The 17,692-nt window shown below is 40.4% G+C and overlaps 1 protein-coding gene across 1 annotated transcript in view; it reads right to left on the minus strand.

Annotated features, from left to right (window-relative positions):
• KCNH8 (potassium voltage-gated channel subfamily H member 8) overlaps positions 1–17,692 on the minus strand; it is a 378,517-nt gene that overhangs the window by 115,849 nt on the left and 244,976 nt on the right. The window contains exon 7 of the mRNA XM_065398842.1: positions 10,763–10,970. Coding sequence (XP_065254914.1) covers positions 10,763–10,970 — 208 coding nt within the window. The remainder of the gene's footprint in view (positions 1–10,762; positions 10,971–17,692) is intronic.

The following is a 17,692-nucleotide window of genomic DNA, read 5'->3' on the forward strand; positions in this document are numbered from 1 at the left end:
AGCAAGGATGTGGATCAGGATAGGACTGTGACTCAATCACAATTTCTTCCTAGGGCTTCTCCTAGGAGGACGTAGCTATGCATGGCCTCATACTCAGGGTAAGAGTTGGTCATAATCTAGCTTAAGCATTATATGTATATATATATATATATATATATATATATATATATATATATATATATATATATATATATATATATATATATATATATATATATATATATATATACACACACACACACATATATATACACACATACACACACACTTACTTCATACATTGGATACTTACTAAAACTAAATTAAAACTAAATTTTTGTATAGGCCCTGATCCTGCAATTAGATCCGTGAGGGCAGATCCCATGTCTATGGGACTTGGGTGTAAGGGTCTGTCTATACAGGATCAGAGTCGAACAAGTGCAGTTTTGTCAACTATCTTGATTTTATCAGAAGTCTTGTAACAGTTGGTATTTTTCTTAAAGCCCTAGTACCTGGAGTCCTATGATTCCATGAGAGCTTCAGTATTTTCTTTCTTTCTTAAAAAGTAAGCTTCTAGCCTTCATAGTTGTTAAGAAAAGCTTGAAAACATGAACACCCCCCCCCCCCCCCCCAAGAACTGTATTTTAAAAATTTCATGATGGGGGACTGGCTCATGCTTTTCAAATGCTTGGAGTTGGCAATACTGCTAATGTCACTTACAGAAAATAATTTTAATAAGTAACCAACAGCAGGATCAGGGCCTAAGTCTGTACAGAAACACAGCAGGAATAATCAGCAGGAATAATAATTAATAGTTATTCATTAGGGCACTACATAAGGATAAGCATAGGCGCCATCAAATCCTGAGATCTAATCTGAGCTCTGGTACATGCTCCCCACTGTGGTCTCTGGCAAGCCATTTAACTTCTCTGCTTCAGTTTTGTTACATACATTGAGAAGTATGTTATTTACTTCATTATACAATGTTGTGAGGATTCATTAAGATTTGTACAACACAGTGAAGGTGTAAGAAATGTTAAGTATTAATTGTTACCATCCCAGCTTCCACATTTCTTTGGTCATGTACCGAGAGTAACAGTACTGCTGTTTTTCTAACTTGGCTTTTATCATACCACTGAGCCTGCTGTGTCATATCTCAGATTACTAGGAGATTTTAATGAATACGCTAAAACTCAACATAAAAGTGAAAAACTAGCAGCTTTGTATATCTCCGGTTTTGCAAACACCTAAAAAATAGCCTTTCCTCCAAAAGAAGTGTAACTTGAGTTTAACCTAGATAGGTGTGCAAGTGACTCAAGTGCCTGCTCGCAAGGATATCTTCAAACCACATCCCCAGAGCTTCGGACAAGATTGTTGGTAACCGCAAAAGAAATAATGAAAAGAATGATGAATGCCTCAAGTTTCTTTGCATCAGCCTGGGAAAACTTTCCAAGCATTAAAAACCTAGCTAAGCCACTAAACTCTGGATATGATATTTGATAATTATCATGATGAATATTCCAGCTCCACAGCTGACTTTAGAGATACTGACAGAATTTAGACAAACTATGCACAGAACAAGTTCAGCATGGAGAGTTTTATACTGCAACCTTGTAACATAAGCGCAAATAGAATGGTCCAAAACCTTCCAGAGCTTTACTGTTACGGAGTCAAACATAATGGTCACAAAAGTAACAAAAACTACTTATCAAGTATAAATCAGAAAAGAGAATAAAGATAATTTCTTGAAAGAAGCGTGAATAATTAAATAAGTTTGAATGAAAGAGATTTTTTGAATCCTTTCCAAAGGAGGCAAATTTGACATTTTTTCCATTTAAATATAGGTGTTCTAAGTTGGTGCTGATAATAAATCATCCATGACTACAGTATTGCAAGTGTTACTGTAGGTGAGCTAATAAAAAGTTGTTGCTGAAGTTATGGCTGACAGAGGGAGAACTGCTCAAGACTGTTACATAAATTATACTTGACAGCTTTGACTATCTAAGAGAAGCAGCATCCTGACTCTTGGCTGCCTACTAATCTGCTCACTGTATATTCATGGAAGTCCAGTTTCAACAGATCATACAGTTCTCATAGGGTGAATGCATTTAGCAACAAGAAACAGTTTCAGTACTGTCTGTTTCTTGTACAGCCAGATCTAAAAGGCACTTCTGATAGCTGGTAAGAACATGAAGGGCGCTAACTCAGCATGGACTAATTCAAAACAGGCAACAAAGGCTCTGTGCCTTATTCTGATCTCAGTTAAACCTGTGGAAATGAGAAGCAATGCCAGTGAAGTCAGTGAAATCACACTGGTGTAAGTGAGATCAGAATGAGAGCCTCTATTCTGTGCTAGCTAACTGAAAAACTTATTTGTGCAGAAAATCATGCCATGTCTCACGGAGATGGCTGCCTCACCAAAGGGACTGAATGATGGAAACAATACAAAAGGAAAATGCAAGGGATTTAAGTAGTAAGGAATCAAAAGAGAAAAAAGGAACATAACACTATCTCAAGTGCTGATTGGACTGTAAATGATCAGCCCAGTAGCTATGCTTTATCAGGCAATAAAGTCAAACTGCACAATGACCAAAGAACAACTGTTTTCTTGGTTGGTGAAGGCCGCAAGACTTGCTCAGGTGAGGGTCTCAAGTCCTAGACAAGAAGGCTCAGGTTGTATCACCTTCTCATATCCCATACTGAGTGGGATCCCGCAGGGATCTGTCCTGGTCCGGTTCTATTCAGTATCTACATAAACGATTTGGATAACGGCACAGAGAGTGCACTTATAAAGTTTGCAGATGACATCAATCTGGGAGGGATAGCAAGGGTTTTGGAGGATAGGATTAGAATTCAAAATGATTGTGACAAACTGGAGAAATAGTCTGAAATGAATAGGATGAAATTCAATAAGGACAATCTCAAAGTACTACACTCAGGAAGGAATAATCAAATTGCACAAACACAAAATGGGAAAGGACGGCCTAGGAAGGAATACTGCAGAAAAGGATCTGGGGGTTACAGTGGATTATAAATGAAGTGCGTCAACAATACAATGCTGTTGCAAACAAACATCATTCTGGGATATATTGGCAGGAGTGTTGTAAGCAAGACACTAAAAGTAATTCTTCACTTTACTCAGCACTGATAAGGCCTCAACTGGAGTACTGGGCACCACACTTTGGGAAGATGTGGACAAATTGGAGAAAGTCAAGAGAAGAGAAACATCATGATTAAAGGTCTAGAAAACTTGACCTACATAGAAAGATTGAAAAAATTGAGTTTGTTTAGTCTGGAGAAGAGAAGACTGAGAGGGGACATGATGATAGTCTTCAAGTACGTAAAAGGTTGTTATAAAGAGGAAGGTGATAAATTGTTCTCCTTAACCACTGAGGACAGGACAAGCAGTAATGGGCTGAAATTGAAGCAAGAGAAATTTAAGTTAGACATTAGGAAAAAACTTCCTAACTTTAATGGTAGTTAAGAACAGGAACAAGTTACCTAGAGAGTTTGTGGAATCTCCATCATTGGAGGTTTTTAAGAACAGGTCAGACAAACACCTGTCAGGGATGGTCTAGATCAAGAGTGCCCATCCTATGATCCGTGGGCCATATATGGCCCATCAGAGCATTTCAGAAGGTCCACAGCCTGCTTCAACATAATATACTAACAGCTGATTCGTTAGCATTTTGTCATGTTTACATCATTGTCGTTTACAAAAGTGTGTAAATAGACAAGACTGTACATAGAAACAAGCTGAACTTAAAATATAAATCAATACAGGTGACTTTAAATCTTATCAAAATATATGGAATCCATTTGGCACACACAAGGTTGCGCTTAGGTTTATGTGGCCTTCCTGTGTAATAAGGTTGGTCTAGATAATACTTAGTCCTGCCTCAGTGCAGGAGACTGGACTAGATGATCTATCACGAGTCCCTTCCAGTCCTAAATTTCTATGATTTCAATAATTTCTATGTCAATCAGTAAAAACCTCATTAATACTCGAGCTGAATAAGTAAATTTAGGGCCAGACTGTGCCTATCTTACTCACATTGGTAGATAGTTACTCACACTGAAGACAACAGAGGTCAGTCTACTCCTATAACTGCTCCCCCGTCTGCAGACAGGAACCACAGCCTACCCCCTCATGAAAAATCATCTCCTTTTCTTCTCATAACTGAATGGCAAAATTCTTGAATTTATTATTTTAAATTCTTTGCAATGGGAACTTTGCCTGAATAAGGACAAAGAACTGAGGAAGAACTTCATGATTTGGCTTAATAAGAACACAGCACACACACTTTTCTGCTTTGTGTATTTTCATTGGAAGCACTTTATCATTCCCCTCTCCCTAATCCAAATGCAAATTAAGTACCTGGTTTGTTTAAATTAGCCAAAGAAACAGATACATGGGCCCCATGCATGTCCCACTGAAGTCAATGGTATGGGATCAGGGTTATGATGTATATCTGTTAGCACAACTAGGTCCTAAGAAATAGTTACAATATTACAGCCTAAAAATTTTAGAGCATCATCAAAACCTCAGTCTTTATTCTGTGTTGAAAGCTTTCTGAGGAAACACTAAACATGGTAAGGAAGTTGATAAAAGAAACATGACCTGATAAAACACGTCTATGTATAAAAACAAAGAATCACTAATTTTTGTCCCTCCTCCAACCAAAGCCATCTTTTTCTTTCAGCTGCTAGATGCACTGTAGTGGCAATACCATGAATCCAGAGGGGCTTTTCAGCTACAAGGCACTTGCTACCACAGCTAACTGGAGAAGAAAAAACCTGCTTCTAGGGAGGAGACATGTTCTTTTGTAAAAAAACAGCAGAATAAAGATATATATACTGTACATCTTTCTCAAAATACTGGCTTAGGGCCTGATCCAAAGCCCACTAGAATCCATAGAAAGATTTTCATTGCCTTCAGTGGGCTTTGGATCACAGCCATCTTTAAGAACTGAGTGTCTAGTTGTGGTTTTAATTGCATCGAATAAAAAGGTAATGGTAAAATGCGATTGGCAGATTAGGTACAAAATCTAAGGGCCAGGTTCTGCCACCCTTACCTGCATTAAGCAGTACCTTAACTAGCAAGTAGTGCTATTGAAATCAGTGGAACTCTTAATGGAGTAAGGTATTAGCTAATATGAGCAAGTGTCAGAATTGGGCTCTAAATAAATGTGGACTCTCATCCTTTATAAAACAGGAGGAGAAGCTCCTCATTATTACGGACCTGCTCTTGCGATTCATACTTATGCTAAGTTGTATCCTATTTAGAGAGTGTTCTCCTTGATTGTATTTAAATCCCAGCATGTTTTGAGGTAAAATATGATGCAGATGTATAAATTAACAAGACAAACTCTGCTTCACTAGTGAGTCCTGTTTACCATGGACCCAACTCTACCATGCTTATAATAATTACCCTGGGACTATTCACAGGGTAACTCAATGACATAAATAAGAGGCTACACAAACGTGAACGGAAATTCATACAATATAACTGTTTGTGACACTCTGTGGTTCCAGTCCTTGGGTTCAGCTCAGCTGTACTCTCAGGAAGAAGGTGTCTCTATGACATCTTTATCCTCTCCCAATCCTTGGGGCTTCCAGGGGCAAGTGTGGCCCCAGGTGTCAGGTAAAGCAGCTTCAAGATTGTTCTAGGTTATGGCTCCAAGTGGCATCTGGAGATTGCCGGTGTGCTGCAGCACTCCAGCCAAACTCTTTCCACCTCCTCCACATACGTCCCTTATCTGGGGAGATGGGGTGGCATAGGGCTGGATGCGTTGCTTTTACAACACTTGTGGATTCCCTTGCATTATGGGTAATTTTAGTCTGCTTGAATCAGCTTTATACTGTCTGTAGTCAGGTGGAGTGCCTCCCACCGAGCCGCAGGGGGAGGGACCACTCTCTAAACCCAGGTGGGCAGAGCCAGGCAATGCTTGCCCCTCCCACCCAAAGTCAAGAGGTGGGACAGGAAGTATAAAGGGCGAGTCCTGGAGCTCAGTTGGGCTGCAGCCGTCAGAGGAAACAGACACCTTCTGCCCACTCCCGAGCCTGGAGACCGAAGGGGCGCTCCGCCAAGCTGAGGACTGGCCAGAGTGGCTGGAGTCGCCAGCAGACCGAGACATTGAGGAGTCGCTGGGACGGCCACTGGCTACCAATCCTGAGGAGTCGGAGGACACTCAATGGATCCAGTACAACCTGAGAGGAGGGTAGGAAGTGGCTCAGGGGTAGCTGACCTCAGTCTGGCTGCATCGCTGCCTAACCTGCAGTTAGCGTATTGCAGCTGGATTCCCCACTGACCCAGTGGTGGAACCACCGCTAACGCACTACATTGCCACATTAGCACTAATCAGATTTCACAGGGAGCTCAAAATCTAGCATCCTGTCTTACCAGCAAATAACTTGCATGCGAAAAAAACCAATGTGGTTACACAAATCTGGCTGAGGGCAGAATATAGCCCACTGTTCTAATATATGGAGCATGGATATGTTCAGGTAGAGATTTGATGTACATTTTATGGAAGGTGACTTAGTCCTTGTTTGAGTCTTTCTGAGCCCATTGTTTTCCAACGATTCTAATACTTTAAATAGTTTTCCTTTTAAAAACCCTTATACTAAATTATTACATATAACATATGGAGAGAAGCTTGGCAATGCTGCTCGTGACAGATGTGAAGCTGATATGTAATAATGTTATGAACGCTGTATGTGACCTGGTCTTTGAGGGGGTAACGGAATGTTTATTATGTGTCTGTGTAAGCTACTGAACTGTCTCTATGCCCAGAGTCTGGATCAGGCCTTTTCCCCTCCGGGCTTCATTTACTGGTGGTGCTGGCAATCTTCAGAAAAATCCCCAAAATAAATAGTTCAACATTAATTCAACAGCTGCACAATTCCCCTGATCCAGGGCTTCCTTGCCAGAGTTTACATGCCTCTGGCAGCTCTTCCTCAGTCCCCATAGAGGCTGTCTGCCTGAAAATCCTCCCCCCCGCCCCACTCCCAGAGCCAACCTGCTTCCTATAGCAAGCCTCCTCAGTTCAACCTTTATAGGTATCACCTGACCTCTTCCCTGCTGGGTCTGATTATCCCCTCTACCAGGCCCAAACACCGGTCCTTAATGGCACTCCGCCTAGAACAGAGCTGGCTAGCCCCAGGCCCACTAGCTCTAAAAAGGGCAGCCTCTAATACTTGAATTCAATGGGGTCTATACAGGAAGACAACAAAATAGCTTCCCAAATAGGAACACCGAAGCACACACTTAAAAGACAGTGGCATCCTTCCTGTCTCTAGGGGGAAGTGACACGGCTCTTTTGTCAGGCTGGGAGTCTAGAGATCAAAAGGGTTATAAAGAATTAAAAAGTTGTCTTGATCCCTGCAAAGGGTGGTGAGTCACCAGGAGCTGTCCAGGGAGCATCAGTGAGCTTTGACAGGGAGACAAGCTGACAGAAAGAGGCTCTGTGGGACAGTGTATAGGAAGCTAGTTCTTCCTCTGTCCCCACATGGAAGATGGTTAAACACCTGGTAAGCCAGACACATGTGTAGTGGGCTATACTGTTTTTATGATACGTTTTCTAGAAATGCTTCTGTTCTAAATAAATGCTATTTTACTTTAAGGAGGCTGTTTGGTCTCTAATTACGATGGCCATTGCCCCCAGAGAGCACAGAACTGCAGGGGCTGAACCTAAAGCTATGCCTATACTTATGGCTGCATGTAGACAACAGACGCTACACATGTAGGTACGTGCCACAGGCTGCATCCACGCTTGTCACTGTGGTGTATTGCTACACACTGCAGTGAAAGGCTCCAGCAGCTCTTCGCTGCAGGACACAGCAGGACACTACACTGCAACTGCGTAGACATGGGAGGGACTGCTTAGGTGTGTAGAGAGCTGTATGGAGTATATACCCTGCGGGTTCGGGAGTATAGGGCACTCTACTCACCTAAGTTGTGCCTCACAGTCTATTTATAAGAGTGCTAGTTGGGCGTGCAGTCTGTGTATTGCACACACCGCCATAAGTGTAGATATACCTTTAGTCAGGCCGGCTGAGGCAATTGTGGTTAGTACCTGGACACTGCCACCTAGGACCCTGTCAGAGTGGGAGAATCACATAATTGATATGAAGTGATGGCCCATGGCCTGAGACTGTAGGGGGGGTGCACTCAATGGGAATCAGAGGGCAGTTTGCCTGGTAACTGAGACAGTGCTAAGTGTGTTTGAATAAACTAACTTTTAGAGCCTAAACCCGCTGACAATGTCCTTGGAAGGCTGTTTAATATGCCTGTTGAGCGCGACTTTTTTCCTTATTTTTTTTTCTGCTGTGAATGTGTGGCCAATTCAAACACAGTGGGCTTTCTTTGTATCTCCCAGGCTTCTGCTACAACTTTGTGAGGTTTCTGCACTGCACTTTGTGAGGAGCTCGTTAGCCAGCCCCAGTAGCCGTTTTTTACAAACAAATTCATGACAAAGAGGAAGAAAACATGAACAATAGACAAGCATGACAGAGAATCAGACAGGATTTTGGTAGCCTCACGGTAAGCTGGAGAGGTACGGTGGTTAGCTGTTCTTCTCCCTCCAACTTCCTCAGTTAGTTCTAGGTCAGGCATTTTTAACCTTCTCACTAGTTTTCCCATCAGCCATTCCTCTTGCAGCAACTTTTAAAGAAGGGTGGGGGGAGAGACATGCAAGGAGACAAGAAAAGGACCTGATGTTTTAGCTAGAGCCAACTTTTCTGTACTCTTGGTCCCTGCTGTTTGTATACTTCCCTCACCAAACATTTTCCTGAGCAGGCATTTGAAAGGGAATGAGTCCTATATCCCTCTATCAGATATGATTATTGTGTCGAGTAGGCAACAGGCCTTTCTTACAAACAACAAAAACACATCTAAAATACTCACACGCTTCTATTCAGCCCTTTTGTATTTTACAGAACAAATAAAATCAACAGGGTTTACAAGACCCAACCAATTTTACCATTGTCCTCCCCTCTTTCCATTCACCTAGACAAGAACAAAAGGTTTTATGTAAGGTCAAAGGAAAAGACAACTAGGAAGAAAAAAAACAAGGAAGTGAAGAAAAGAGGTGACTCATGGTTGGCCAGCAAAGAAAAAGGCAGAAGAAATTCTTCTTTGTTCCTCATTCAGAGTGAAGTTAAAATGACATTGAAAGCTGCAGGGTGATAGTTACTGCCTTAAAGAGTGATGTAGTTGCAGTAATACCCAATAATTACCAAACCTCTTCATACTCACATATAACAGTCAATTAATCACCCAGTTCATAGATGCAAACCCTTATAACTACGTAAATATAATCTAGGGCGGGGGGAAGGAAGGAGGAATTCCCATCCAATACAACTTTAAAAGCTCCAGAAGTCTTGAACATCACTCAGAAGAAACACAAGATAACCAGTTGAGGAAACTGGCCCTTAGGTTTAACCTGAAAAGTACAGACCTTCCCCATTGACATATTCTTCTCCCCATTCCACACCCTTCCCAAACAAACAAGGCCTTTCACTGGAGAATTTTAGAAAAGAAGCCAGTCCAGGGTCTACTGATTACATTGTGAAGCTACTAAGAACTGGAAGCCCCTCCTGGCTTTCCATGGTTTGCAAACCTCATGAGCTACTGTTTTGGTTTGCAGGATTCAGTGAAGTAGTTTGAATTTCAGACCTTCCACCACCATCTATAATTTAAAATCTTTTCTCACCTCCTCATTCTCCAATTTTTTTGACAAAAAAATCTAACTAAAGGGAAGCCAGTACGTGGTATTTATCTTTTCATCAGAATTTTTCTATTGACTCTTCCTCCCTGCTCATTTGTCACAGTCTTTGTTTTTCACTCTTCCTACTCTGTGCTCCAGTTTAATCCTTTTTTAAAAATTGGATATCTTCTCAATTCCAAGTGAAACAGGAACTCAAAAATAATGAAATATGCACCAAACTTGCAAATGCTTGACCTCAAGTGGGTCCAAATTTAGGCAGAAAGCATTTCCCCAACCCTAGTGATGAAATGGTTAGTTCCTCACATTCTCTCCTGTAACTTTTTGTGTGCTAGTAGAGTTCACATTTTCAGATCAGGAAAGAGAACAGCTTTAAATGACAGAAACTGGGCCAAATTAATCCCTGGTGACTCACTGATTTCAATGTCATTATCATAGGGATGAACATGGACCAATACCTATAAATGTTATTGTCCATATACTGTCTCTCTTTTAATGAATGTTTTAAATACCATCATCAGACACATGATTTGGGCAACAAACCCTTGCCACTGGTTTAATGCGTTTCGAGAAAAATAATAAAGTGCTTAAATAAACATTACTAGAAAAACCAAACAAAATAGATTATTTAAAACATCATACATGGAAAACATATTAAAGTACACACTATGTTTTAACAAGAAAAGGAGACAGTTAAAGGAATGACAGTCTTGTGTTGGAGGTAGGTAGATAAAAATTTACAATTAGGTAAACTCAAAAGAACTTCGCCTCTTAGGAGCAAATATGCAAAATCTTGTTTTATATATAAATCATGTTCACGTTGTAGGTAAACAAATGTGGGGTTGAGGAATGGACACTTTGGGTCAAATTTCAGTGGGATTACCTATCCCTTAATCATCAGGCAATTAATTTTAAATATTTACATGTATTAAATATGCCCTGGTTGATAAAATATACTATGTAGTGTTAGCTTTTATAGCCTACAGTATTATAAACTTTAACAACAACAAAGGAAACACTGGGTGATTTATATATGGTAAAAAACAGACTCTTACCTACATCCCAAGTAATGGGATTATTCTCTTCCATCTCTTTTTTTCCAATGACATACCAAATGCATGCCATCCAGTGAGCAAGCAATGCAAACATAGACATAAGAAGTGTGAGGACAATTGTGCTGTGCTGGGAATAACGATCCAGCTTCTGAAGAAGACGTAAAAGACGCAGCAATCGGACAGTCTTTAGGAGGTGGACAAGGGACACCTAGGAAAATAGATGAAGCAAAAGAATTTTCAGCACTGGTGAAATAAACTAGACAAAGTCGTGGTTTAGTGGAAGGAAGTCCTCTTCCCCCACACAAGTTCTATGAAATTTCCTTGCCACATGCACACACAACTTGGTTACTCAGTGCATGCGTTGAGCTAAGATTTAGATTCACAAGTTCAAACAGTGGCTAAGCCAGTACATTTTTTTAAAACTGAGTGTGTGTGTATATATTTTTTGTTTATTTGACTGCAGCCAAACTGATTTCAAAACACAGATGGCCTCAATCTTTGGCCTTGCTTTGTGTGCAGCACGAGGCCTCGGGTTTCACTTAAGCATTGCATTTAGGCAAACCCCTCAACCAAAAAACAAAATGAGCTAAACTAACCAAATTTCACGTGGCTCCAACATGAAGAAACAAACTGCCCCATTTTTGTAATAGTGTTTGATTACTGCTAACAAAGAGCCAAACAGTATGATTAAAAAAACCACACTGGGCCAAAGTCAATAGCATTACATGTGGGCAGGGCCGGCTCTAGCGTTTTTGCCGCCCCAAGCAGGGAGGGGGAAAAAAAAAAAAAGCCGCGATCGCAATCACGTTCGGCGGCAATTCGGCAGCAGCTCTAGCACCCCTTCATTCTATGGCAGCAATTCGGCGGGAGGTCCTTTGCTCCCAGACGGAGTGGCAGTCCCGCAGCCGAATTGCCGCCGAACTGCTGGACGTGCCGCCCCCCTCTTCATTGGCCGCCCCAGGCACCTGCTTGCTATCCTGGTGCCTGGAGCCGACCCTGCATGTGGGATAAAAATGACTCAGTAACTAAAGCCTGGATAAAAAGGGGATGAGCGGTTTCTCCTAAGGTGGATATTAGTTAAAAACATGGCATGTAGTTTATGCATTGGAAGCAAGAGCACGCTACAGATATTTTGCAGGACAGAGACCAGAGAGAACGTTACAAGCTCTGATATGTCATTCAAGCACACTATTGTGTTGGGGAAGAGAGCAGTGATGGGAGGAGTTATTGCTCCATTGCAAAGGAGAGCTCCATAAGGGATTATGCCTCAGAGAAGGTCCTTGTACTATTTCCACATGATACAGCTTCTTGCTTCAGAGAATGCAATGTGAATTAATCTGATTTTATATTTTTCAATGGATGCAGAAACCAAATAACTTCCAGGAATTGTGAAAATTTGACTCAAGCTTTTAAATCTCCTGCCAAACCCAGAGGATATTCCGGGCCTTCTGCTTACATTTTACATTTCTTATCATTTGTCATCACTATTTACATTTATTTCATGTAGTCATAGGAATATATACATTTTTAAAGACTCATTCTGTGTCTGTCTTGTGTTGGCTGAAAAACACAAATCAAACTGCATATCTCCCGCTATTACTTCCAGAACATTTGTATATTACAGTAATGGGTGCTATAAAAAACATGAGCAAATCTTTTCATTTTTGACCATTGTTTTCGTATATTAACCCAGTATGAACTGAAGGCTTTTTGGTTCAATCAACAAAAGTTGACATTCTAAAAGGTTAAATAAAATGGCTCAGTTCACTCAAAAGTAGGCCTAGTTTGGCTGATCAAGTTTGCAACCTGGGCTAAGTTCGGAATGACTAATGAAACCCCAAACCAGCCATGGGCTTTATTCTGTTCCCAGTTACACCTGAGCAAATCCATTGAAGACAATGAAGCTGTTTAAATTTACACTGGTGTTACTGACAGCAGAATATGGCCCAATAGACGGATGTGGCACCACTATAAAACATTAACAACTAATCCTTGATATTGATTTACACTGAATGCTTCATTATCCCCTGAACTTTTTACCGGTGCCTTCATTGCCCATTATTTTAATTATCCCTCAAGAACTTTCGCTTTTTTTCCCATGCTGCTCCCTATACGATGGAGGAAAAATCCACAAAACCACTACAGTATCCTCCTTTAAAATCCTTCCTTAAGGACACAGAGCTGCAATCAATAATATCTGACAACAGCTAGGCAGTCTGTTTACATACTGAGACTGCTGTTTATTATACCAAACAAACATTTCACTGTCCCCATGTCCTCCTCCCTTCCTTGCATTTGCTTGTTTTAGCTATCTCTTGTCATGTGCTAAGGAGTCAGGGGGATTACTCATGTTTGTAAAGTTAAGCATGTGAGTAAGTGTTTGTAGGACTGCGGTTGACAGCTGTAAAAATCTTTGGGGCAAGAACAGTCCTTTTTATTAGTCCTTGTTATATGTATGTACAGTGCCTAACACAATAAAACCCTCACCTCTAATTGGGGCCTGTACCATAATACAAGCAAATAATGATAATATAGCTGAGATATAGATGCTTAAATTCAGACATAACCATAACTACAGCATGGCAAAAGTTATGTGAAGATTAAAAAAAATCCCCAGGCATAAGTCATGTTGCTAAAAAAAAATATGCTGATTTCCATGTTCATTCATACATAAATTGTGACTAAATTCTGAACTTTGACCATTTTGTTTTTATAAAAAAAAGAGAACACTACTGGATAATAAACAATAGATGAAACAATACACAATTTCTTTTTATGGTGTCTAGAAAAAATTCATTTTTCTACTTGGGCTAAAAAAAACCCACATCTTGAAATTATGTGAAAATAAATTTGCACATGAGCATAATAAATCTTGTATAATTACACTGAATTTTCTCATTAGTTATTCCAAGTTTTTTTCTTCTATTGTGTTCAATCTGTCATGGAAAGATCTCAGATGAAAGCAGGCAGCTTTATTTTCTCTATAATAAATTTAGAAAGACAAAGTGAAGAATCAGCACTCATACTTGTGCCAGGGTAGATTTGCTTTGTCCATAAATACAATGCTAGCTGAATTTCTACATTCAGTTAATCAATTTAGACTAGCTGGGTTAACCTTTTCTGTTGCAATGACATAAAGACAAGAGTTTAGCAAAAGGCAGCATAAGCTGAAAGAATAGCAGGCTTCAGTGCCTCGAACTACTGAGGAGATTAGGGATGAGAAATGAAGTTGCTAAATTTGATACAAAGTTGGGAAGGAATTCTCTTGACTCTAATCTAATCCTCAGGATGGCCAGCAGGAGGTGCCACTGTGGTGAGTCACGCCCTGTCACAGTCACCTCCACTGGGTTAACAACTTAGGGTATGTCTACACTACAGTCCTCATACATCAGCCTCATTTAGACAGAGTCCCTGGCTGTTTCTATCATCTCTCCCTCTCTTCTTCAGGGACTGGTTCCCTTCTTTTCTTCCTCGATATCCCATCTTTTGCCCTTTTCTCCTCCCCATTCCCCAGTGCAACAAACCTTTTACTCAACTAGATATCACCACCACTAGCTATTTTGGGTCTTCTCTCATAAGCTCTATCAGGCAACATTTCATCAATAAGTAGCTTCCATCAGATACCCACTCAAGGATAACATACATACTACAGCTACTGCATCCAATCATCTTCTGTATCTCCTATGGTCACTTTTTAGTGCTGCCTCAGTAGGCATCATTGTCTTCTTTTCCTAGACCCTATTCCTTAAAAAAAAAAGGGGGGGGGGCAGGACGGGGAAACCCATACCAAACTTCCATTTACTCTCTCAGAGAAACTCCACAGTTAGTTGCTAGTTGCTCCAACTTTTGCTAGTGACAGGCTTTTAAAACTAGGTCAACTCCTCCCCCTTGTTAAGGGATACCGGCAAACACTGAATCAAGCCAGACATCTAGAACAAATCACTGGAAAAAAAAAATATCAAGACTGCACCTCCAGCACTGAACACAAAACCACTACTCTCTTTTTTCAGGCCAAACTCCCACAGAAACTCTGGTAGCTGTTCGCCTTGCACCAGGGATAGTCATTTACCCTAGAACAAATGGTGTGCAAAATGAGTGTAGAATACTACTACTGGTGTAATATTCAGATTTCTGATTTGGTAGCACTTAACACCAATTTTTCACAGAGGTAAATAACTATACAAAGTGCAAAGCAGTGGGGCATTTATGCCCTTGGATAAAAACATGGAGGTGTTTGGGGAGACAGTGAGTGCACAAGATTAAAAAGTCCTAGGTTTCTCAAAACTAGAAAGGCCACTGCATAATAGAGAGAATTCAGAGAAGAGCCATAAATATGATTAAGGATCTGAATAGACTGACTTAAATGAGAAGATAAGGCTGGCCAATCCTCTGCCATGATATGCTCCTTTGCTCAATTGAGGTGGTACAAAGGGAGTAAACCTCCCATAGCTCCCCTGCTGGGGATACGTAGTGTGACCAGATGTCCCGATTTTATAGGGACAGTCCTATATAGGCTTTGTCTTAGATAGGCGCCTATTACCCTCAACCCCCTGTCCAGATTTTTCACACTTGCTATCTGGTCATCCTAGAGATAACCCTAACTGATGGCAGCATCCCTCAGCTGGCATAGGGTCAACACAGCTAGCTCCTACAACTCCCTTTTTGCAACCCTGATGCAAAGGGTATGTGAAGGGTGGGGAGGAGATACTTCCCCAACCACCAGTAAGTGGACAAGTCCTCGGGTCATGCTCCACAATGCACAAGCCAATGGAGCTGGGTCAGGACAAGGGTGGAAACGCAAGCTGCACCTTGTAAAAAGATGAAACATCTTATTTCATCCCCGGAGCAACTGAGAAGCTGTGACTATGAGTCACAATTACTTCCTGGGGCAACACAGCTATACACTGTCCCTTACTCAGGGCTCAGAGCTATGGCTCACTACCTATCTTATGGAGAATCACTGGGAGGACTATTTCAGCGGCCTACTAAGTTATTAGTTACTGTAATATTGTCCACAGCAACAAATGATAAAAGGAATGATAGGAAGGACAGATCTGAACTAATCAAATTATTATAGCATTTGTATTACTGTGTCGTCTTTAACAGAAAAAATAATTGTTGGAAAATGGTTCTTCCCCACAGAATTCATTACGATAAAGATCCTCCCCAACCCCTGATGCCAACAGTACTAGTTTTAAAAGAAACATTTTATTCAGATTATGGTACAGACTAAAATAGTGATTTGTTCCCTTTTTTTTTTAAATAATCCTTGAAGAAAAGGCTTTGGAATGGCTCATTCAGAAAAAAGTTGCAATGTAAATTTCTGACTGGAAATAAAATTCATTGACATTCATGCTGGTTGGCACAATTATAATGCACTGAGCTAAACTGGAGTGGTAGCTTAATGAACTAGTATGCCTACTGTTTGTAGAAACTGTGATATGAAAACCTGGACCCATTGACTGAGCTGGGATTAAAATTACAGCACAAGCATCAGACTGTCTGTTCTTAATATGCCAGACGGGTTGAGAAGGGAGGTTAGCTAAGGAGAGGGAATTAAAAGAGAATAAAAATGAAGAATGTATTTTATAGAAGAGGATTCCAACACGGGTCAACAAATTCAGTTTAAATAAAACTTTGCTACATGTGAAAGTCACCATAAATTAAATGAAATTCTTCATTTATGGCAGATACCATAATGAGGATTATTGACAGATATTTCAATCTGAATTTTGTTTATGAATTAATATGTAAATATTGTATTTTATTATATTACATTTTATTTTTTGTTCATGAAAAGATATGCATTAATTAAATTAAATTAATTTCATGGGCTTGGCTAGTTTTGCTCTCTAACCTATTCTACCCTCAACCTACATGTGTAATTCTCAATACTAACAAGAGATGTGTGTGTCCATTCCTGGGAGGACAAAAACCTAAGAACTACAAAATGCTAAGCATTAAGCACCCAGTCCTCTTATGTGAAAAACCCACAGGAATGGAAAATCTCTGCTAAAAACTTTCCAAAGTTAGATATTGAGTTTCTGCTGAATGCTCCACTCTAAGCATACATTTATAACCACGTATGAAGTAAAGAGTCTAAATCTGCCACAAGAACTGCAGGCAAATTCTATGGAAACCAGGCCCTCTGCTGAGGATATGGCCCTCACCCTGGTCCTGTCCAGCTCTCTTCTCCCCCCTGAGCCTCTCCATCTGTACGGAACACACCTTCTCAAAGAAATGGTGGAAGAGGTACTAAGCAGAAATTGATGATCTGAAGAGCATTAACTTCCATGTGGACTTCTGAAATGATGATGATTTACACAGTTTGCCCTTGGCTACATTGATAAGTAAGGCATTTTCAGCATCTAGTTCAGATGTATCCATTGCTGACCCCAGTTGCCAGCAGTGGTTAATTTTGCTAAAGTTGGTAAGGCTATAGAGACTTGCAGTTTAGGAAAGAGCTGAATTTCTCATTTAAAAACAAACAGGAAAAAGTCTCAGAAAAGACCATTTTTACACTCTCTTTATACATTACAAAGAAGCAAAAAAGGCACAAGCTCAATTTATTTTGTCTTCACATTCTATCTTTAATACTGCTCAAAATTCTTCTTCGTCTGGCTGACATTTTGTCACTTGGGTAAGAGCCCAACTCACTGTTACATTGTCAGAGGACACTTTGGCTCTGCTTAGTAATTTCCTACGGGCCATTACTCTGTTTTAGTAGCACCTTCCTCCACCAGAAGTCCCACTGAATTCAATAGCACCACTGATGGGCTTCTTGTCAATTTGATGCCTATGGCTGAGCTGTTAAATACATTTCAACAACTGCATTTGATTTATCCCTTTAGTACCTTAGGCCAAAACATTTCACAGTGCTGAAAGAGAAAACAAATTTCAAATAATAGAAATGTAAGATTGGAAAGGACC

The sequence above is a fragment of the Emys orbicularis genome, chromosome 2, assembly GCF_028017835.1.
Source record: "Emys orbicularis isolate rEmyOrb1 chromosome 2, rEmyOrb1.hap1, whole genome shotgun sequence".
NCBI lineage: Eukaryota > Metazoa > Chordata > Testudines > Emydidae > Emys > Emys orbicularis.